The following is a 24,945-nucleotide window of genomic DNA, read 5'->3' as shown; positions in this document are numbered from 1 at the left end:
TCCGGCAGTATGGCGTCAGCAATAACGCTACGATGCCGGATATATCCGGCAGAGGGTGGTTAGAGGTTAAGTAGCACATCAGCCGGCATGCTGTTGATATTCAAAAAGGATGAACTATTAAGGTACATCTGTATGACAAACTTGCTTTTATTAATTTTGAGCAAGGGAAAAATTGAGGAAAAATAGCACGCACACCAAATTTGGATCACGTGAATACTTAATTTGAACACACAAAAAAAATCAGAAATGAATAAAAAGCTGGAATTCAGTCATATTTAATTGTAGTGTCAACCTGGCTAATGTTTATTTTATGCCACCAAGCAAATAGATTGTTCATGCTGTTTACATACAGCAAAGATGCTTCCTCCCATAGATGCCCTTGAAAAAGTAACTAAAAATTGACAGCTGCAAGGTGACTAAGGGCTGGGAAATACCTGGTGCTCAGAATGCTTACAAGTACTCATCATGGCTGCCATGCAATTCCAGGGGTCTTTTGTTGTGTACTCTGAGCACACTGTCAGAAATTAATGTAACGTGTGTGCAAGTTGCAGTACCTGCAAAAATGTGTGTGGCATATGCGCTCAAGTTTTGGTACGTGATGTCAGCATCATTGTTAACTATCAACATGTCCATAGTGACAAACATGCCTGTCAGAACAGCTGGCATCAAATCGCCAGCTCTTTAAAAGTGGATGTAAGACAGGTAAGTCTGTGCAAAGTAGAAAATGTCAGAGAAATAAAGTGGGGATTTGACCTTCGCAAGATAACACAGTGTGACAGCAAGCCACATTGACGTATGAGAGTATTCATGGTTCTTTTCTTCATCCATTTCTCATATAGGCAATACGTCACATATTCCCCATTGTAATGACGCGATGCACTCAAAGGTCTTTTTCTTTTTTTTGCACCTTTGCAACAGCATCAGAAATCAAAATACTTTTATTTTCAACATCTTTCTTTCCTCAACTCGCAACAGAGCAAAACCAGACATTTCCACTTGATGACAGCACAACTAATCAGAGTTAATGTGAACTATTAAATCTGAGCAATAGTCCTCATATGAGTAAGTAGAAGATTTGAAGAGAAAATTGGTGGGAGTATGAAGTAAAGGCAATGAAAAAGTGACTGTTAATGCTGAAGAACATTTAGGCTGATCATCAGTTATTGATGGCCTTATGTATATATTTGTTGTGTTTCCTGCACGTAGTTTTGATGTTATATATATTTTGAGTTTATTCTTTGTTTATAACTTGTTCTTCTTTTTATATTCTTTTATGTGTTTATTCATCCATGGATAGGCATATTTATATTCATAATTTAACACAGTGAGTCTTTTTATTGATGGCAACAGGTAGGCCCCTGAATATTAAAACTTCTAGTCCAGCACTGACTATGTGTTAATATCTCACTCAGATAATTCAGAGTGCCTGCTAAAACTGCATCACCAGATATCTGGATCCTGATTTGGATCACTTACATAATTAATTTGAAAGTACAATCAAAAATGAGTCAAAAATCGAGATTGACTTTGTTAGGCAGAAGTGTGAACCAAACCTAACTTTACTTTATGTGTTCACACAAATATATTCTTCAAGTTTTCAGGTATGCAATTTATTATTTAACTACAGTCGACCCTTGATATGCGACCGGCCTGACATGCGAACAAACTTGATTTACAACCAAAATTTTTATTTTGATTTACGACCAACACCTTGCGTTACGACCTGAATGCAGTCACGTGTATCCGCTTGTGTGATTGTAAACAAACAGCCGAGAGCGTTCGTAAGCGTCAGTCGGAGCCCAGATATATGTGTTTGTGGACGTAATTTCGGTCAGTGCAGTGATTTCTCTCTCTCTCTCTCTCTCTCTCTCTCTCTCTCTCTCTCTCTCTCTCTCTCTCTCTCTCTCTCTCTCTCTCTCTCTCTCTCTCTCTCTCTCTCTCTCTCTCTCTATATATATATATATATATATATATATATATATAATTCACTAAGACCATGGCAAGCAAGACGCATAATTGCTAAGGAAGGAAGAGAAGGTAACGAAGGTAAAGAAAGCGATTGATAAGTGATGTTAGGTAGCGGGCTGGCGCGGCACATGATGATGTCATCAGGCTGAGTCAGCACCGGCTTGCTTTGGAGTGTATAATTACAGCAGTTCACAACATGACCAGCTTTGGACTGAGTGCTCGACTACTGTCATTATTAACTTAAGAAACAGCGATCACAATCAAAACGAAGAAGGAAATTGTGCGGAAATATAAGAGTGGTGTTCGTGTGACCGATCTTGCTAATATGTACAGCATGTCGAAATCCACCATCTCGACAATTTTACAACGAAAAGATTTGCATAAGGAGGCTCCTTCTAAACAATAACCACCTTCCGTTTCTTTCTCCTCCTCCTCCCTTCCTGCAGCCCAAAGATGTCAAATTAAATGGTGAGTACAGTAAGAAATTGTTGTTACTGGTAGGCTAGGCACTTTTTATAACTTTTTGGTTAGTACATTAGAAGAATTATTGGTGTTTTGGTAAATTATGCACATTATACAAGCCTTTTTTATTATGAAAAGGTTAAGTAAGTGCTGTTGTGGGAGGGTCGGGGCGCATTATGGGTATTTCCATTATTTCTAATGGGAAAAATAGTCTTGACTTACAACCAACTTGAGTTACAACCAGCCCTCGCGACTGAATTGAGTTCGTAAGTCAAGGGTCCACTGTATAAGAAATCCTCTTGGTCAAGTTTGAGATCAACATGCTGTTCTCTTTTAAAGACACAGCAGTTTATCACATTTTGAAAGTAAAACATTATGTTTAGTCCAGTAATACACTTGAGTTGGTTTTCTTTGCACTGCTTTTGGTGCTCTTATGTTATTTTTTGTACAGTGGGCTTGACAGTGTATTTTTTTTTCTTAATTTGAAAATCCTGCTAGCAAGTAAATGAATCTTCAGAATGTTGCATCTTTGATATATTGCATGAGGCATTCTAGGTCTTGTGTATGTACATGTGGGGAGTGAAGTGGTTAATGTTTCTACCTTGAATCTTGGGTTTAATTCCCAGCTAAATGATGACATTTTGTGTGGAGGTTATGCATACTCCTCATACACTCTCATTTCTCAAATATAAGCATGTTAGATTAATCAGTGACTTAATACTGGCCCTTGTGTTAGTATTAACGTGTGCCCTTTGATGAAAGAACATCCAATCTTGGATAAGTATCTGCCTTGAACTTCTGCTGCCTAAAATCCTGTAATGAAGTAAGCACCCTGAGATAATGAATAGATGGATGTGAAAGTCAAGTATCCATGCTGTAGCTGAACACAGAGACTCTGTTTTGATTAAGTGCACCGTAGTATATTTGCCAAATAAGGTTTTCTATGTGCACTGTCTTGTATAATACTTGTGAAAAGGGAAAAGACTACATTGCTACTTTTGTTTGGCACAGCTCTACTAAAATGATGGCTGTTATATAAAGGTAAATTTTGCTTCTTTATAGGCTAGTGAGGAAAATATACAGATTTTAATAAAAACTCAACTGTTTCCACATGGGGACGATACAACTCATTATTCTAAAGTAAAAATATCTATAAGAACATATCTTATAAATCTGTTCAAAATAAACTAACCAATAAACTTTTCTTCACAGGCTGATATCAAACAGTCTAATGCTTTTGGCATGAAACATGTATTTTGCAAATATATTCCAACAGAGATTTCAGGTTGCAAAAGCAATTTTAACACTTTATACATGGTTCAGTGATGTTGAGGATACTGCAATGAATGTGCAAATAGCAAATCATAGAGGCAGACATAGGTGAAGAATTTTATCAACAGAGAATCACTCAGCCTTTTAGTTGCTTCCTTATAACTGATATAGTCAGACTTACAAGCAGCACCTAGTTAAACCCTGCTCTTGTTCTGTGGAGAGATTTGATCCATATGGGAGCTAAGGTCAAAATAAATTATAAAAAAAGAAGAAAAACAAAAAACCCTTTACCACATTTCAAATCAATACACAGCATTGTGGAGCTCTGCTGAATTAAAAGTTTAGCTACCAAATTACAACTAAAATGCATATATTTTACAAATATTTCTGCTGCATTGTTACAGTTAAAGAAAAAAAAAAGAATAAACCAGTATGTTAACTTTTAAAGAGGTGATTACATATTAGTATCACCTGGTGATTAAAAGCTCTATAATTTAAAAGTTAATGTAGACAAATACTGAGCTCTATAGTAACTTATTACTGTCCAATTAAATGCATATCAAAAGCAAATAGCACAACTTCAGATACATACCATTGTCATCACAAAGTTCTGACTGAAAGGAACTGAGGGAATGAACTTCAGACATACTTCCACGAGTGTTGTAAGTGTGACAAGCACTGTCTTCAATAGGCTTTTTTGAGAGGCAAGGATCAAGATCTACAACTTTAGCTACACAAAAACAAAAGGTTTTATTAAATCAGACATTAACTAATTTGCATTTCATAATATTAAATAGCTGCATTCAGTGGCTGTACTTTTCATTCAACCAGGTTTTGGCAACAACTTTTCTTTAGAATGGTTTAAAAATAAACAAATTAGCATAACATAACACACATAACATTCTTAAATTTGCTTAGTCCAATTCAGAGTGGTCAGAGACTGAATAGTATGGTGGCAGCAACAAGCACAAGACAGGAAACAATTCTAGGTAGGCTCACAGTCAGTTTTAGTGCGCACTCTCACACAAACACACACTCACAGAGCCAAATTCTAAATTCCTAATTACTTTTGTTTATTCTCAATATCTCTCTTGGTATAATTTACTGTGGGATGGCACTCTTGGTTGACCTACTCTTATATTTCTTATGTGTTGGTAGATTTCTAGTAATTCTTACAGTTTCTCTCTGTGAGTGACTTAGACAGTGTAATAAGATTTTGAAACGTTTACATACGTGTGTGTGACTGAGAATACTCCTGTTTGGAGTTGGTCCTGTTGCATGTGTATAGTCTGGGTGTATTAGTATTGATATTCAGCATTTTTGAAAGAGATATCTATAATTAATATATAAATCAACGGCCACTGGATTGCCTGCTTAAGCACATTTTAACAACAGTATAAATATAAAAGTAAATATGATGCTTTATCATATACCATAAAAGTTAAATTGGTAAAAATAAATAAGAGAACTCACAATCATAGTCATAGTCCCAACTGGGTTTCTGAATGGAATCACTATCTGATGGAGAATTCGAGGGCGGAGGTGGAGGCAGGTTTGGAGCCACACTACAAACGGCCACTGCTTTTCTGTGGCCATGCACTGCATCAGGATTGAAAGTACTGAACTCTGGATGCTCTGGAATGGCAGAACCCTCAAAGGAATTTCTGTCCAAATTATTTCTGGAATCACTTGGAATGCTTGGAGTATAAGAAATAGGCCGTACTGGAACTTGAGGGGGGACATCAGAATACACATTCTTGCTTACTTTTGAATCAAAGTATGGTCGCTGCAAGAAGGAAGTGGCAGCTCCAGTATGTTTATCCTTCTCTTCTTGTTTTGAATTCTTCCGTTTGCATACTCTTTTCCGGAAGATGACAAAAAGTAAAACCAAAAGGAATATGCTTGCAACAAAGACAATGATTCCTATCACTTCTTCAAGGCCAATATTCCATGATGATGAAACATATTCATTTGTTGGGAAAACAGGTACATCACATAAATTGCCACCATATCCAATACTACAATTACAATGGTATGATCCGTATGTATTTTCACATACTCCTCCATTATGGCAAGGGTTTTTAACACATTCATCCACATCACTGAGACATCTGAAGGAGTGAAAAGTAAAAAAAAAACAGTTATTGTCAATTAAATATGTAAGGTATGCATAGAGATAATGAAAATAACAAAACATGAGAAAGACTAAGAAAGTACATACCTCTCTCCGTGAAACCCCAGCTCACATTCACAAACAGGACCATCAAGACTGTCAATACATTTTCCACTGTTTTTGCATGGATTATCTTTGCAGTATGGACCCAGCTGACACCTACAGAAAGTGTGGGATTACATTGTAGTATAGGAATACTGTATATACTATAACTATTTTTAATTTTAAAGATTAAATAATAATTTTGTTTAGAAATGAGCATGTTTAGTAAAGTACCGTACTTAGGGGAATCATAAGACACCCATCTAACCCTCAGCTGTTCATGGTGCTTCTAGAAAACGGTGCTCAGAAATTACCAGAAAGGCAACGTGTTCTAAAGTGCATGGCATAAAAGTGCCTTTCCAAACACATTAACCGCCTGCTAATCAGAAATAAAATCAATACTTTGAGGGAAACATCATAAAAATGCTTTCTGATCAGATAAATCAACATCTAAGAGAGACGCCAAAAAAAAGTGATTTCATAGCATTCTTAAGTAATTCTTATGAACACAAAATATATCACTGTTAAAACATAGAAAACACTGAGTGTATAAGATACATTTGTACACCAGAAAATAATTACAGGGAGCTTGTAATCCAATACTAACATGAAAAAAAGTTACTGATGCTTTCAGATTATTCAAAACCCCAACTACAAGTGTATTTTAACAAGTGTTATTTAAATGAAAGATTACCCCACTACCATATTTAAAAACATATTGTAAATACTGAAATGAATTTAAGTAAAATGTAGCCCATTACACTGTCAATATTTTTTTCACTCAGTAAAGAAAAATAACCTGTTTTGTGTTGATTCATGCAAATTTGCAAGCAGTGAGCACTTTAGTTTTTGAAGGATGCATTGTTGCTTGAAAGATTGTAATCACAGTTATTTTATATACGTTTTGAAATGATCATATAGTGGATTTTTTTATCAAAAATAAGATCGGTAGCATATTCTACATAAATACTGAAACAAATGATGATATAAAAAGTTAATAAAGAATTTAATTCATTACATGTTATGAGCAACTTTCACAAATAGTAATTCAGCATAGCAATGGCACGATTAAGCAGAAAGACTTTACTTGAGTAATATAAGCACTGATAGAAAGCATAGATTTCTTCTTTTTTCTTTTGATTGCCTGAAGGAAATGTGTAACTAATAAAAAGGCTTACCTCTGGCCAGAGTACTGGCCTCTACACTGGCAGATAAAATCGTCATTAACAGCAATGCAGGTTCCACCATACAGGCATGGGTTAGAGGCACAGGGACTTGCACTGATTTCACAGTGAGTTCCCATGAACAGAGTGCTGCATTTGCAAAAATAACCTAATGTAAAAAAAAAAAGATCAGTAGTTGATTCAAATTATTCTAATCAGTTAGAGAAATAGCAATATTTAGTACTGGCAATTTAATTTAAAATGGGTAAAAAGAAACAGAATCCTAAAGTTCATTTTATTATGTTTAAAGATACTGCAGTTTTGCTGCTTAATAATATAGAATTCTAGGAAAATATTATCTCTAAAAATAAATACAAGAAATACACATCCAGAAAATAAATATACCTCCGTTGGGAAGGGGTGAACATGTGCCACCATTTAAGCATGTATTGGTGGAACAGCTTTCCTCTGGTGCAAGTGAACATCCTGGCGTGACCTCCACAGTCTCATCCATAACTGCATAGACTCGTGGCTTGCTGTTTAAAGGTAGCTCTTGACCATTAAGAAAAATAGATTCCATGCAGCCTCTCAGACCATTGATGACTTGTGGACTTCGCCCATGTCTTGAACCATGTTGACGAATATGGCCACCAAAGAAGATATTATTATCCAGATTGAGTGTGCGTAATGTACCAGGAGCGGTTCCCGATGCTGTATGAACCCTGTCTAGGATCAGTTTGGCATAGTTTCCATCCACTTCCAGCTGCACAGAATGCCATTCACCATCATTAACCAGGATGCTATGCACAGACACAATCCCAGGACCACTGCCACAGTCAAATTTGTATTGTAATCTACCATTGCTGATCTGGAATTAAAACAAAAGCTTATAATAAGAGGATTATTTGTAGCACTTTATATAAGAACAAATGTAACTCAATAATGCAGGAGAAAATTAAATGTTGTGACAACTACTTTTGCATGTCTGCCAAGTATGCAAACACACATTTTTAGCTCATGACTTACTTCAAGAATGCTATAGTCAGTTCCTTTGGCGTACATCACAATTGCATGTGAAGAATATGTTCTCAGTTTCAAGGACAGCTTCATTTCTTCCTTATTTTCATTCTCCATGAGTCTGTACTTAATATAGCTGTTGCCACTGAATGTCAAAGACTGCCCTCCTATAAAAAGTGTTTGTAAAATGAAATATGTATTAAAATTCAATAGTGAAGACTGAAATGCTACACACCATTAAGTAATCTATTTCTGAATAAAGTTAAACAGAGGTAAATATTTCAGATATAGTGCTATGAAAATATATTTGCCCCTTTCCTTATTTACTCTGCTTTTACAAATATTTGACACAGATTTATTTTAGAACTTTAACTAAGATCTAATATTAGATAAAGGGCAACTGAGTGAACCTTTCTTTTTTTTTTTACTTATGGTGTTTATTGAATGAACAAACATCCAACACCAATGTGTGAAAAATATAATGGCCTTCTTACACTTAATTGATTGTGCCACTTTTGCTGCAATGATTGCAACCAAACACTTTCTATAATTCGATGCTAGTCTTCCAAATTGTTGTGGAATAGTTTAATTCCACTCTTTCTTAAAGGACTGTTTCAATTTGGAAACACTTGTAGGTTTTAAAGCATGAACTGCTCATTTCAGGTATTGCCACCACAGCCTCTCTACAGTGTTAGGATCTGAATATTGATCTGGACTTGCTTTTTTGTATTGGATCACTGTCCTGCTGCATGACCATCTAGGCAAGCAGCTCCACACTATCAAGCCATGGTCACTACATTTAGGTGGTGGGATGATGATGTTATTGTGGAATGCTGTATTTAATTCTAGCAGACAGGCTGCCTCTGAGAGGATTCACTACTGTTATAAATGCTTTAAAATGCAGAAAAAAATATCTATCTATCTATCTATCTATCTATCTATCTATCTATCTATCGGCAATTCTGTTCAATTATATTTGGCATCTCAGTTTCACTTTTACCACTTCATAAACATCATTTTTAACATAAATGTTTATATGTGAGAATGCATACCTATCAGGTATTACAGGTATTTTAAAAATAGTACTGGTTTGGGGTCTTTATTTACATAATACTTTTCTTTCATTCATAATTTAAAAAGCATTTAAATTCCTGTTCTTCCTTTCCATTCTGCCTCGCTTCATCCCTTCCACTTACACATCATCCTAAAGTTGCTAATGCCAAGGCATGGTGTACTAAATCTGTGTTATTGTTTTTATGTTCTATTTTGAAATTATGAACTTTGTTAATTTTTCATACTCTCTTAAATTCCAATATTTGTTTAATAAATATATTATTAAAAAAACTGAAAATTCAAAAATGAAAGGGTACAAATAGGGCAAAAGGAAGTAAAATAAGATGATAATTACTAATAACAGCAATAACAACAAACAAAATTACCGAACTAACGCAATCAAAAACGTGATTCCAGTTCAACATACTTAAAACAGAGATAAAAGGTAAAAGAACCAAAAAATCTTAAACAAGATGGTTAAAAAAACACAAGGGCAAAGTGGACAGATACACATGAAACACAGTTAATGTCACTTTAGTCTTATAGGAGCAACCAGTGATTCATGTAGTTATCAGGTACTTCCTCAATTGTCCACTTGGGACAATTAAATAATCAGGGCACTAGTACCACAACAAGAAAGAAACAACAAGATAAGTAAGTGCAAAACTGACAAAAGTAACTAAGCCCCATTCACACTACTAGGTTTTTGTTTAAAAACACAGATATGTATCTCCATTTTTCACCTTTTGTCCACACTACACCAGCATTTCCAACTGACAAAAATAAATACTACTGAAAACATTCCCCTGAAGCAGTTACAGTACTTTTAAAAAATGCTTGCACAGCATTTCAGTGTTTATGGGTGAAAACAAATATTTCTAAAAACACTGATTCCATCTTGCTCTTGTTGGTCTGTGCTTATTACATGACTTTTTCCCGACTGGATTCTGCTCCCTGAAAAATCTCATTCCCTAACTGGTCACTCTTCACAGAAGAGAAGCACATTCTGACATAGCAGGCATAGAAGAGCTGCTTTCTATGGCATTGGCCTTGTTGCTTACCTGAATGCATCTAAATACAGTAGTGTTTTGTGTAATTTTCAGAAATCATGTTCCAGTGGCCAGTCACAGTGCAGGATGGAGTCACCATTCGTATATGTGCTCAAATTGCATGAGCACATTCAGTCCGATTGATATGTCAAAAAGTGGGTGCTAAAAACTATACACGTACAATGTACTGCAGTTGCCACAAAATGTATTTTGGTAAATCTGATGGTAACATCAGAAAATCATCTCATGAGACTACTCACACTACAAGACAGCCAACTGGAAAATTCTGACATGACAGAAATTCTTCTGATCATGCAACAGGCCAAATGTAAGAAGCATTTACAACCATTCTCATACTGCAAGCAAAATGACAGACAATGAAGCTGAAATTCAGGCCAACTCAGAAATTAAGTTGCCAACTGCAAATTGGGCTTAAAATAGTGGCAAAATAGCCCAGCATAAGTCCAGTTAAAGATTTCTATGTTGTGTGCATGCCCAGCATAGGCAAACAATTATTAAAATTCTTTCATAAATAATGTGAAAAAGCTAAATTTTAAAATGACATTTTTTAAAATAAAACTGTAGTAGTGTGGAAGTGGCCTAAAAGACAATCAAAAATAATAAAATAATTATAAGAAACCAAATTTAGACAAGAATCACAGAAAAACCAGAGACATCCAAATACAGGGGCAAAAAAAAACCCTCACAGGTGAGATCCAAAACATACCATAACACTCAGATTACCACTTGGGTGCAAACTTAACTGAATTTTAGAAGTTGTTGTATGCTTAATTTTACATAGTCTAGGTATTAATTTAATTGACTAGTACAATATTTTAACATGAACACACTTTGATCATACTGTTTAATAATTTCACTCAGGTTGCAAAAATAAACTAAATACAGAAATATTTTTACATCTCAGTTCTTAATGTATTACTCTAAGAAATTAAGTGATTAATAAACAATTTTAATGGAAAATACTAACTAAAAAGATTACAATATGCAAACTTTTGAGGCAACTCAGGCCTCTTCTTCAGGCAAAATGTAATGATATCGTAATCTTTTCAGTTAGCCTATAAAATGTCATTTTGCTTGACTTCTCACTATATCCATAATGGCTAACATGGTACAACACTCTTAAGTACTAATGGAAGATGCTGTAACATTTGAGGAAAGATTAAAAATTACAGAGGTAGAGCAAAATTCTTAAAAATAAAACAAAAAAATATTCAATACACTAAACATACGCATATAAATAAGTTCAACATTATGTTTTATGCAGTAATCTAATTACAAATGCAATTTTATTATTCACACCTCAAATGAAGTAATAAACCACCATGGTAATTCATAATCATCAAATGTCCAGACCTACAGTTTATGGTGAGAATATCTGGTCATTTAAGCTCATAAAAGAGGCATTACCTAAGCATTTTCCATGCTTGCCACCTGGACACACACAGCTGTACCTTCCTTCTCTCTGATCTGGGACACATTCTGTACCTTCCGGGCATGAATTACCTTCACACAGCTTCACTGCTGCAGGGCATTTGCCACCTAGAAAATTAATAAAAATGTTAGAGAACTGTCATCAATACATTTTTGTACTTTTATCATCTTTCAGATAAAAAGCAACCTAACCAAAATGTAACTCCATACAGTAAATCACTGAATATTTGTATATGAAATGATATTATTTATAATATATGGGAGTAAAAATCTACAGCCTAAAGCATTTTAACAAATTCTGGTCTTTAAACATCCTGTCAAAAGAAGACTGGCTCTAGCTGCTTTTGTGTGGCACATAAAGAAATTTCACCTAATGTTTTGTAAAGACAAGCCTGTGCATGAAAAATATCAATTTAGAAAATCCATTCATATTGAATGAGGTTTCTGCTGTTTGTTACTGTATGAACAAACCACCAACGTCTGGTGTTTTCCTCATCAATGTCCTTGGCTGTAGATAGTAAAAAAGGGAAATAATGGATTTATAATTTCTGCCAAAAAAGACAAATATTTTATCATTGAGTCAAGACAACAATGACAAACTAAAATGAAAATACCATCTAGTTTAGAGCTAAAACACAACTGGACTAACAAAAAAAAAAAACCTGCAAATGGCATAGAATTGTTAAAGAAAACTGCTAAACAGCAAAGGAGACATTGCTTTATCTAATCAGTAAATAAACATACATTTATATATATATATATATATTTTTTTTTATTTTATTTTTTTAAACATACATTTTAGGTGGCACGGTGGCGCAGTGGTAGCGCTGCTGCCTCGCAGTTAGGAGACCTGGGTTCGTTTCCCGGGTCCTCCCTGCGTGGTGTTTGCATGTTCTCCCTGTGTCAGCGTGGGTTTCCTCCAGGCGCTCCGGTTTCCTCCCACAGTCCAAAGGCATGCTGGTTAGGTGGATTGGCGATTCTAAATTGGCCCTAGTGTGTGCTTGGTGTGTTTGTGTGTGTGTGTCCTGCGGTGGGTTGGCACCCTACCCAGGATTGGTTCCTGCCTTGTGCCCTGTGTTGGCTGGGATTGGCTCCAGCAGACCCCCGTGACCCTGTGTTCGGATTCAGCGGGTTAGACAATGGATGGATGGACATACATTTTAATATATTCTTAATGCCTTAAGATCCATACACATGTGCAGACATTCTTCCTTTTACTTTATGATTAGTACTGTGAACGTTTCTTAAGAGTACAATGAGCTAGATTAAAGATTCTTACTTTATGGACATGTTATACACTGCTTACTAGACACATTATTCTCTTCATAATGACTTTTATACTGAGCATTTTAAAAAATCAAACCAGTCTAAGTTATCCTGCTGTAACTAACATTCATCTGTAGATCTGTTTACATATGTATACAGTGAGGAAAATTACGTTTCATATAAGAGAATCATAACATACATATAAAGTAATAAAATGAAAAACCACATTCTCTCTGTCACCCCCAATAATGAAAGGAACACATATCAAATTGAGCTATAAATGAATAGAAATCCATCTGTAAAATAAAAAACTTTTTTTAAACTATATATTTCATTTAAATGTCTTTTTACTCTCAGTAATCACCCACCTTATTACAGCCAGTGAGAATTTAATTATTTTTGGTGTGCCAATGTTATCCACAAGGTGGCAATATAAGCACAGAGAAATAATTTCCACCACTTCCTACTTACAGTGTTTATAACCATGGTACTAATAAAATGTACAACTCTCTGCAAGCTTTTGATGCAGACATACATTTTAAATTTATTGAAAAGAAATTGACAAACACATAAAAAAGCTGATGGGATGTATTATCATATACATGAGTTATATTAAATCTCTGGCTGATATACATTACCTTTTTTAATGCACAGAATTGTAAACTGTACACACTTAAGTATGCCTTCAATAAGAAAGCAGAGCACAAATTCAAAAAATGTGTTGACACGAAAAATCACTATTTGCATTTTTTCTTTCCTTTGCAAGGTTTAGTGGAAGATTGGGCCATATTTACATTGCACGCATGGGCATGCTCCATGATGGGAAAGTAAGAAGTTCTTATAGCTCACACACTTGATATAATGTGAAGTTGTGAACACTGTAATTCTTACAGGAATATAGTAAGCACTTTTTAAAAATACACCCTTTGCAAAGTAATTTGGGACTGTGGTGGATTTCTATCTATCTGTCCTATAAACTGTTAACTAGCTGAGGTGTTGGGAGGCATAGATTTCAATTGGCCTTTGAAGTCATTGTAACACCAAGTATCTTGTAGTCACTTAAAAAATTCCGCCTTCTGCCATTTGTTAATATAGCACTCTCTTTTCTTATAACTCAAGATTTTTATTAAGTATTTAATTACTTTTGTAGCATACATCTTTCTTTGGATAAAGTCAACACTAAATAAAATAAAAAAACAAACAATTATTTACCACCCACTGATCACTTCAGTATGATGCTAAATATACTGTAAGCAGTTAACTGTTCCACTTATGAAACGTCATGTATCACAATGCCTCGGTGAAAATAACAGAGAGATTTGTAGTGATATTATGTATTTTAGCCAGAATTAGTCAGTATCTAGAGAGAAGTAGATGCAAGGTATGATTTTGTGCAACAGATTTAACCAATCACAAGTGATTCATCTGAGTTTTTTTTACTACACAGTTTCCCACAGTCATACTGTGAATGACAGGCAGAAAGAAGCCCATACTTGAAAATGTGAGCTGCTCTACTTTTCCCTGCCACTGTGCGAAATATGAATCAGCCTTATTGTAATCTAAAATTTAGAAAATAGAAAGTAGAGACAAACCATTGTGAAGCTTTGCAGAGTTGCTCAGATATAAAGAGAAAAAGGCTGATCATTAATACTGACCTACAAATGGTTCTTTTAATTAATGAAGATAGAGGCAATCCAAAAACAAGAATACACTGTTTCTGGGAGTAATGTGCAAATATCAGGTGGTAATCTGAAGTCTCTGACTGGAGACATTTGACATTTCAATTCAATTTCACTTAAAATTAAATAATTAATTAAAACTGTAATTGACATTTCAATGCATTCATATCTGAGATTTGAATGTGACAACCCTATCTGAAATATTCCAAATTCTATGTAAAATTGGTTATATATTATTTAACACAGCTTATATAAACATAAACATAGTGTACTCATTGACTATAAAGCAGTATTTGCTGTATTAAGGGTGTAGCATATAGCAGCCAACGGAACAATCAGTTTCAAACATTTCTACAACTGGTATATACACAGCAGTATTACTCCTTTTCTTAACATTTTAAACTTCCCTTGTTTCTGAATGTGCATTGCACTGTTTATACACACGTTTCTAACCTTATATTTTAATCCATCTCCATTTAGTCAGTAATTTTATGGTCTAGAGTATGAACCATCCACAGATAGTGTGCTAATCAATTGGAGCACATGTACACCCATTACCACACCCTCACTCTTAGTTAGAAACCCAAATAAATATAACTTACATTATTTTGGGAGAAGAGAAGGAAATTAAGTTTAATTTATATAAAATGGTGAGAACTCCTTTTAATGAAGATCCACATCTGAAATTCAGAAACCTAAAATAAAAGTCTACAGCATTTAACTTAAACATAGACCATTTGTTGAACTTCTGCATCTGCTTTTTCCAGGTCAATGCTGCAGAGAACAGGAAGCTATCAAGGCAGTAAAAAGGATAACACCGGAAACCAGAGCAGACATGACCACATGAATAGACACCACCACTACAGATTTCTACACGCATGATAAATTCATCCAGACGAAGCCCCAATCAAGAACGGAACAATGGTCTATTGTGGGATGGCAACGCTACCTGCTGCAAATTCCTTAAACAAAAGGCCATCAATACGCTAGAGGTATGCAGAAAGATAAAGAAATAGCTCCAACACAGACTAATCAGTATAATCAGCATACTTCCTAACTGCTGTGTACTGTATAACAAAATAAAAAGCTTGCACTAAAATGTTGGAAGAATTTTTGTAACATTTTAAAACCAAACTACAAAATACAAAAGTGGAAAACAAATGCAACGTGAAAATGTTTTTGCCTTCAACAACACAAGAAATACCAAATAAAATTAAGCCTTGGTATGAGAAATCAAGGGCAGTAAATCTCCCACCCCAAAATTGGTTTGGAATGTATGGATGCTCAGTAGTAGGGAGGCAAGGATTGCAACATTGTTTTGCATTTGATACTAGTACCAGTAAAATTTCATGAGACTTTATATCTGTGCAAAAATAGAAATCTCATTCATTTAATTAAAAGTACCATTATAATCCACAAAAATCTGTTTGGAATGTATGGGTACTCAGTAAGTGAACATAATTCATTTTCTGTTGTATAAAATATATATCACTTAAAAAAAACCTAGCACTGGCATTCACAAATATCAAAATACAATACAGGGCTTGAATTTAATTTGTAATATGCATAGGGACAACTGAACATTCATATTCATCCAGGAGCATACTGATTACCCAACCTGCTAACTGTGCATTTCTGTTAAAACTGTAAATGTCGTATTGATAGAAAGATGTGCTTTATGCTACAAAGCATTGAAACACTATATTTTAATTTGGTATCAACAAAAGCTGTAGCTTGTCTCATTGCCAGTGTGGATGAGTCAAATAGCCATTTCCTTTGAAACTTGAATACATTTTTACTTGCAAAAGAGGTTTCTCCTTATATGTGCAACTGTGGATGCGTGCTAGGTTCACCCTTGTGGAATCGTGCCACATGGCCGTAATGCTGTAACTGACACTCCCTCACAAGGCAGGTAATGTACCTCATTTGGGACTCCATGAACAACCGCTCATTTGACACAAAGTCAAACCAGCAGTACCCAAAGATTCTCCAAAGAGACACAGTACCAAAGAGCCCAATCTCTGTTGGAGGTCACTGGAACAGGAAGCACCGAGACTCTAAAGACCCATTTCCAGTGACCTCATGACCTCCCATGCTCTCCAAATCTTTCTAATGACTTTGAAGGTAGAGTCGCTAGAGACACAAATGTTGCTGCCAAGGTAAGTAAACCTCTAGACAATGTTATTATCTTTTTAAAATTTTAAACTAGATATTCCAATACCTACCATATTAAGCACAGATTCAATCTTGATTATATTCACACATGCTTCACCATTCTTGTATATCACACCTACATCTTTCTTTTTAATATCATCTGTCTTAAGATGTTATTTAATTAAAAAATTAAATAAAAAATACTAATCTTAAACAAAAGACAAAAACAAAAATTAAATACAAACAGGGTAAACGTGTTTTCTCATTTAATTTTAATGTGGGCTAAATGTTTTCATTTAGTATCCTATTTTTTAAGTGTATTAATCTAGTCTTATAAAAAGTCTCCTGATAGGTAATGTAATGAAGTGCTGTAATTAGGTCATGCTAAAGCATCTGAGGGTTATAAATTCTTTAGCGTCACTACTTTAATCAGAATGTATTTTTGTTTTGGTTATTGGCAGCTTTTTAATCTTTGGTGTTCGATTTTGAAGCTGCTGACTTTTGATTTTATATTTTGATTTAGGATTTAAGTTAGTTATTCTTGGATTTTGTGTTCATTGATTCTTCTCCTTTGGCCCTGTTTGTATTTAACTATTACTATTTTTTGTGTTTTGTTCAGAATTAATAATATATTGTTTTCTTAATTATTTTTTTGGAAAGTTTCTTGAAGACAACAGTTTTTCTACACAGTTTTCTTCTCCTCTTTGCAGTTTGCGATGTATCAAAACACAATTAAACACACTTCTCAACTTGTAATCAAAGATATATTGCTGCAATATGAGTAATACATCATTTTCTTTTAACTTGATGTTCAACAGTTTTTAACTTTGCCAATGGAATACAATCAACAGATTATTGTACCATAAATATGAAAGCCAGCAGGAGTCTAAACCTGTCCTTTCCAAAGCTCTCTAGAAAGCCTAAACTGCAACACCAGTTACTTATTACTTAGTCAAATTATCATTTATCATGTTATATATTATCATTTGTAATTATTTATTTGTTTCCAACCTTGTACCCAGTGCTGCATGAATTAGCTCTACGACGCAATTATACTTTTTAAAAATGGTTGTATTGTACTTCATTGAGCCCTCCAATGAAATTGACTCAGATTTATTAAAATATAACTAGAACATTTCACATGTGCCTTATTTCTTAATCTTAAGAAATGAATCAGCTTACCTTTACAGAGACATACTGAACTTCTTTGGTGACGAGCAGTAACAAAACTCAATCTGGCTGTGCTGTAAGTTGACATCAAACTCTTATTTAAAGTGATCATTTCATCACAAAACTTTAATGGACACTCCAATCCTGAGCAAAGTTTCTTGATTACTTTGAGAATCCGAACTCCAGTCATCTCTTCAATTTCTGCCACTGAATTGTTGAGCTTTCGAAAAAGTACATCATGTGAGTGCACAAAACTACCTGACTTCTCGACAGCAAGCAGGAGGTCCAGATTAGAAGTCTGTTCCTGAGGTTGAAGGCTAAGAATCTGAATATCATTTCTCTTTACCCCCAAAACGTTTCTAACAGCCCTTTGGAAATTCCTCCAATAGTCCCCAATGAATTCTTCAGGTGCAATATTTGCAAATCTAAAACCAATGGAATGATTGAGCATTTCTTGAGTGATCTGTTTTATGTGTACATTAATGTCAGCTGCCACTGTAAACTTTCCATCTGTGACAGTAACATTCAGAGAGTATTGTCCTACATCTAATCCTTTGCGGGCAATCAGTTTTCCATCTGTGCTTGAGACAGAGAACAAACTTTCAGTCTTGGAACCTTGATTGTAGGTAAGAGTGTCATAAATATCCTGGTCTGTGGCATGAATCTTTCCAATGACTCCTCCCATATATTCCTCACCATGGGTTGTTATGAATATTTCTAGTGGAAGTATAGCTGGAGGATAAATACTTTCTTCAATAACTCTAATACTGATGAAAGTAGTTGAAAACAACTGCGGTTTACCATTGTCAGCCACCTAATTACAGAAAAACAAAGAAAAGCAGTTCTGTGATAAATATTTGAAAAGAAAAAAGTGAAAACAAAATAATTGAAGTTTTAACTTGAAGCAATTTTCTTAATAACAAATTTGCAGTATTAAAACCCTAAAATACTTATATATTTGTACATATCTTAGGTGCCATATAAACAGTGGGATTTGTTTCAAGGGGCAAAAAAAAAAGTCTACTAGAATGTTTTCAACTTTAAAAGACATATTTTCTTCAGGGTTTTATTCCTGACTCAAGTCACTTTTCTTTTTATTTATTCCATTTATTGCTTTTTAAATAAATCTGTATAAATACTGTTTTTGAATATGCTTTGTTATTATTTGCTAATATATCTGCTTGTTCCTGCTATATATTCATTGTCTTCTTTGTGATGAGCCTATGAGGGCAGGCTCTCTAAATGCAGCAGCTGTGGGACCTCACCCAAACCTTTATAAGAATGCAACCATGGCTATGCAGCACATTGACATTTTTGTCTTTGTGAATAATCCTGTTTTTTTGGCTTTTTTTAAGCATTGCTTTTAACTTATTTTGCTTTTTTGTTAGTATTGTTTTATTTATTTTGGGACAGGGATTTAGAGTTTTGGGGGAGAGGCTTGCTTTGATTCCTAGGCCTCATGTTACACCAGAAGGTAGATTTTAGGAGAAAAGCCTAAAGCTGAATTTTGTTAGCTGGTAATCATAACAGCAGTGTAAATATTTCACTTCTAATAAAATGCTTGGAAGTACAATAAAAGCCTGAATAAGCACATTTTTTTCTTTTTTCTTTTGAAATTATGCTAACAACTGTCTTCTCAAGCAATTTTTCTTGTTTCACCAAAAAACCTTTGCCACCAGGTATTTTGTTTATAATCCAATACCTTTTAGTACTTTTACCTTAGCTTCATACTTAAAACGCCCCAAGTACTCACACTAGCAATTGTTTCACATTGGTTCTGTAAACATTAAAGCCTACTCAATATTATGAATGCAGACACTTGCGCTGTTCAAGGTTCCTGGAGACACACTAAAATACAGCCGATTCGTTCTTTCACCTTGAGGTTTAGCATCATTAATGCTGACTGCTCGGCAAAGCAGCTTGCATCCAGCATTTAGATTAATTGTCTTGGACAGCATTAAGATGCCTAAAGCCAAAAAATTTCAAAGAAATTCAGCTTGCAAATGTGTGTGGCTGGCAAAAGCAAATTGGATATACAGTTCTCATTTTCCAAGTCGATACACAATAACATTTTCTGTTTGTGATAGATTTAAAAAAGTTCCAAATAATACCTCAAGTAAATTATCCTTCCAGCAAAGCAGTGATATATTTTTAAAATATGATAACATAATTAGGGTATATAGAAGAATATGCAGCAAATATAAATAAATAAACATGTTTTAAGTACAAGGGATAAAACAAAAAGCATAATAAACTAATTTTTAAAAAGTATGAGGAAAAAAATGCACCTGAACATGTAGTAAATAGTGATCATTTTTATCATGAGCAAGTGAAGCTGAGACAGCCAGTACTCCCAGCTGGTTAATTTCAAACACATTTTCTTCATTTCCACTCATAATTGTGTATGAGAATGGAGGGCCATTGTGAGAAGCATCTTTATCTGTCACCAACAGCTGGAGCACACTGGTACCAACAGGTCTGTTCTCCTGAAACACAAAGAAAGTTTCAACAGATAGCACAGGATATACACAATATAACTATTACAAGTACTACTTAAATGCAGATGTAAAATAAAAAAAAAAATAATAATAATAAGTACTGTTTGTGTTTATATATACTGTGAGAGTTCTAGCCTTATTGTGCAGTGGCAAATATAACAAAGGAGCTAGTCATGCAGGCTACAGATGTTCTTTTCTTAAATATCCAGTTTATGGTTGGGTAATAACAATGAGGGATAGAGTTAGATCCCAAGCCACACACAAGTTCTAATGGGAAATAAGGTGCAACATAGTGGTAGACCAATGTTTCAGCTGATGGCTGCACAAAACTTTCCAGACCAAGTGACAAAAACATACAAAGATTGTTTATTTACTTTGGCATAAAAATGCTAGCCCACTGAGAGACGACACTGCAGAGAAATTTTTTAGAAATAGTTGAATAGTTGAAAAATTGACATAAAAAGTACAAACACTAGAAATAAAAATACAGACAGTGTGTCAAATAAACATATTTAAAGCATATAGGAAAATAAAATATGTGTGGAAAGATGGACTGAATATGAAACTAAATATACAAATAATCAACACACCAAAAATCAATGAACTAATATACAGCTTAAATATAAACCTGATCCTTAATGCCTGAACTCTAATCCAGCATGATTAAAAATGAGTAAAGTCATTGGGTTTCTTATTTAATGCACTGATCAAATCCTCTGCTATTACCATGTTTCAATGATGGATTGGAATAAAAAACTAATGCTCTTTAACTGGCGATTATTAGCAAAGGGATTGTCACGAAGAAGCACTTAAAACTCCAAATCCTATTCTCCCTTCTCCCAGAAAGAATTCTAGGACCTGCTCACTGAAAAAATGCCAAGAAAGGCCAGCTGGGAACCAGAATGGTGGTACAGTGCCCAAAGAAGTCAGGCACAATTCCAGATATTCCCGGAACAGAATGCATGGGATCCTGCTGTCCTCCAGATGGAGCAGGCCCTTGATTAGCTGCTTTGAAGATGTGGCCCTTTAAGATCAACAGAAGGCAAATGGCTGCATGGATAATAACAGCCACTAGAGTGGGTTCTAGCCTAGTGTCCCAGGAGCCAACTAAAAAGGCATTCCTGCACCCAAAAAAAGATGACTGTGCATGGCTAGGTAGGGGATTGGGCTTTAACACTGAATCACACTAAGAAGAAATATAAGAGCTGAGTTTGGAGGAGTGTGGGACAAATTGGAAGTGGCTATATGTGCCAGGGTCTGCAGAGAGCAAGACAGTGTGAAAGAAGGCATGAAAGGCCCACGATTTGCTGTGGTATTATGTTGGGCAAGTGGGATCAGAATTACCTCCAGGTAGTTAAAGCAGTTCCATTTGAGTTAAAGAGCAATTAGGTCTAATTCAGTATTAGGAAAACATAATATCTTATTAGACAAGTGGTCTTTGTAGCTGATAAATAGATGTTTATATGTTGTCACATTTTTTCTTTGCAGTGTTTTAAACAGTTCCCAAATACTGTGCCAGTTTCAAACAAGGTAATCACAGTATTCAATAATAAAACATTCTTTGCCGTATGATAGAAAAATATTGATTTCTTTCATTTAAATGTTAAAGATTCATTTGTTTGCGTCCAACACAAAAATTGCTGTACATTAACAGCAAATATTTATAAATGATTTTTTGTTTTTTCATCAAATTAAACTGACACCCTTGGACAGTGTCCAGCTGTTCTACCTGAATGATGATGCTGTAATTTGCTTGTGAAAAAACAGGAGGGTTGTCATTCACATCAGAAACGTCTATATTTATTGTTGTAGTGTTAAACCTTGGGGGGTTTCCATTGTCTGTTGCTTGTACCATTAGTGTATATCCAGAGATCTAAAAGGAGAGCAAGATTAAACTAGTTATTATTATTACACTATTATTAAAATAATTGCATTAAACAATATCAGGTTGTATCATAAAACTAGCTTATCTAAAGTTTACAGATGCATTTTACAGCCTTAAGTAATATTCACTAAGTCCAACTCATTAAACTTGAATGATAAAATTATCTAAAATCATGTGCAATCTATAATTTTAAAGTTTTGGAACTATGCTCATACTAATTTGTAATTTCTATAATAAGTAACAACTTTGCTGTGAACATTTTTTTTTTATTTCAGACCTTTTTTATGATAAACCTTGCACTGAAGAATTTCAGTGTTTAAAATGAAAGCTTGATTTTGTTTCACAGCAATGGCCCCCAAGCCCTCCTATACTGTATCTACAGTATGTTGTTCTTGAAGAATATGGTCACTTAAACAATAATGTTTTTCTCTCATTACAGACAAAAAAGATTCTCCATCTTTTCTTCCTTCTGCCATGCTTTTAAAATGTGAGTAAATAGTAATAATATATCTTAGGTTTTAAGCACAAAATATTAAAGGTAACTATAATGTTACTGAATGATGCCAGCTATAACACCGTCAAGGCTCTACCTGAACATGAAGGCACTATACTCAAATCAGCAGTAAAAAAATCTAGCATCTTTCTAATTAATGATTCATAACTGTCCAGGTACATTTATCAGGTAATTTCCCCTAGAATTTAGTCAGTAAGTATTCAGTTCATTCATTAAGTTATAATGTTTACCTCAAGCCTCATCCTAAAGATACCCTGAAAAAATACATTTCTCATTTCTACCTTACATTTTTTTCATCTGAAATGTATCCTTTACATGACAGTAAAGCTTTTATCAAGTGGAAAAAAGCTAGGTTTGAACAGTAACATCCTTAAGCAATTTTTCCTTACCTTCTCTCTGTCTAACTGCCTGGCTACCTTCACCTCTCCTTTATTAGAATCAATAGAGAATGGACTGCCTTGATTTCCATTTACAATTGAATAGTGAATGTGATTATTAGAGGGCCCATCAATATCATCAGCAATGACCTGAAATTGAAAAATAAAGAAATGCATTTGATTAATAATTGTTATTTTCCTGGTAATAGGCTTTAGTAATGAGGCAAGACACAATTACTAATAGCAAACACTAATCTTCCAAATGAAGTAACGACTACACAGACAAGGAAAATGACGAGTTACTGTAAACCTATATGCCCTAAATACAAATAAAGATGTATTCATAAAAATTATAGACATATAATTCCCATTAAGATCCGCTACTAACATTAAATTACAGTGTAACACAAAAATAATTGCAATGCTCTTGGTTTCATGAGATGTTTGTTCAAAGAAAAACCTTCTTATCAGTCTTAATTTGCCATGAGACTTTTGTACAGATCTAAATTATACCTCAAAGACATATTTATGGGTATTATGCTTCTTTCTTGAACAGTTTTTGTAATGAAACTGAACAGGTTATACTGGAAAAATAGACACTGTACAACAGACACATAAAACAATACAACCACATGATGTCCATACCTATAGAGCGATAAAATTATTAACTACTAGCCATAACCCCGCAGCTCCACCTGCGTAGTAGTGAAACAGGATAGTGAGGAGGGCCCTGCACGGCTCCCCACTTCTGATGTCATGCTTCCCCCTCCCCTCAGCTTGCAGCCTCTATCTTGGATTAGCATGAATATATCACTCCTGCAAGTGATCTATGATTCTTAGTGCAATGAGAGAAGTCGCAAAATCAACCACAATGTTCATGCAAATTATTGAAAAAAACTCGATATAAATCCACTAAGTAGTTCACTCATTTGCTAGCTAAGCTGAGGCAATGTACACGCACTTGAGGCTGGTGCGTGAGTGAGGAGGGATCCGACCCACTCCGTGTCTCTCGGATTCATGCAAATAAATCGGTACCGCAAGCGAACTATGAACCATAGCGTAATGACAGAAGTCGCAAAATCAACCGGAATGTTTAAGCAAACTATAGAAAAAAAAACAATCTAAATCTGTTAAGTAGTTCTCTTGTGAAAAGCAGACAGACATACAGACAGACAGACAGCCAGATGTTGGATTTTATATATATATATATAGAGAGATTAATTCTGCCACATCCATTTTGATGTAGCTATTGCTACATTCATTTCTGGCATATCTATTTTTGAAGTCCTAGCTATGTCTATATCACAATGTTCAATACACCACTGTATATTGTTGTGTGAATTTGAACTTGACCGGTGTGGATATCATGATGACTAAATGCCATCTGCTGTATGTAACTGCTCATTGCAAGATCTGAAAAAATACATTGAAACATAGATTATGAACATATGTTCAAAAGCTTATATCATCATCAGTCCAGTGCCATCTTCTTTGTGCTCCTAAGTGCTTACTGAAGGTCAATATAACTTCTAACCAACACACAAAGATTGATCCTGATTACGCTACAATCGGGTGGCTTCCTCCTGTCTAGACATCAGTGCTTCTACCAAAGTCAAGATTTTGCCAAAGACACGATGAAGGAAGACAGGAAGCAGGCAAACAATTTCATTGCCAGCAGTAACAATAAAAAAGAGAGTTTTCCATGGATTAAAATAGCATTTTTGGTAAAAAGAGAATACAAACTGTACACT

General features: G+C 34.7%; 1 protein-coding gene across 5 annotated transcripts in view; it reads right to left on the bottom strand.

The window, feature by feature from the left end:
• Positions 1 to 24,945, bottom strand: part of fat1a (FAT atypical cadherin 1a) — a 194,763-nt gene that overhangs the window by 20,310 nt on the left and 149,508 nt on the right. For 4 of the 5 annotated variants that reach the window (XM_039750959.1, XM_039750961.1, XM_039750958.1 and 1 more), the window contains exons 16-26: positions 23,207 to 23,344; positions 22,148 to 22,291; positions 20,209 to 20,406; positions 17,933 to 18,734; positions 11,628 to 11,759; positions 8,107 to 8,264; positions 7,486 to 7,948; positions 7,096 to 7,249; positions 5,924 to 6,034; positions 5,176 to 5,813; positions 4,295 to 4,432 (exon numbers count right to left, since the gene is read on the bottom strand). In XM_039750959.1, coding sequence (XP_039606893.1) covers positions 4,295 to 4,432; positions 5,176 to 5,813; positions 5,924 to 6,034; positions 7,096 to 7,249; positions 7,486 to 7,948; positions 8,107 to 8,264; positions 11,628 to 11,759; positions 17,933 to 18,734; positions 20,209 to 20,406; positions 22,148 to 22,291; positions 23,207 to 23,344 — 3,076 coding nt within the window. Of the gene's footprint in view, positions 1 to 3,883; positions 3,943 to 4,294; positions 4,433 to 5,175; positions 5,814 to 5,923; positions 6,035 to 7,095; positions 7,250 to 7,485; positions 7,949 to 8,106; positions 8,265 to 11,627; positions 11,760 to 17,932; positions 18,735 to 20,208; positions 20,407 to 22,147; positions 22,292 to 23,206; positions 23,345 to 24,945 lie in introns of all 5 variants that reach the window. The other variant, XR_005633345.1, reaches the window with a different exon arrangement.

This window comes from Polypterus senegalus, chromosome 4, assembly GCF_016835505.1.
Source record: "Polypterus senegalus isolate Bchr_013 chromosome 4, ASM1683550v1, whole genome shotgun sequence".
NCBI classification, from domain to species: Eukaryota; Metazoa; Chordata; class Cladistia; order Polypteriformes; family Polypteridae; genus Polypterus; species Polypterus senegalus.
The sequence above is the reverse complement of the archived record's forward strand: the minus strand, read 5'-3'. Positions and strand labels throughout refer to the sequence as shown.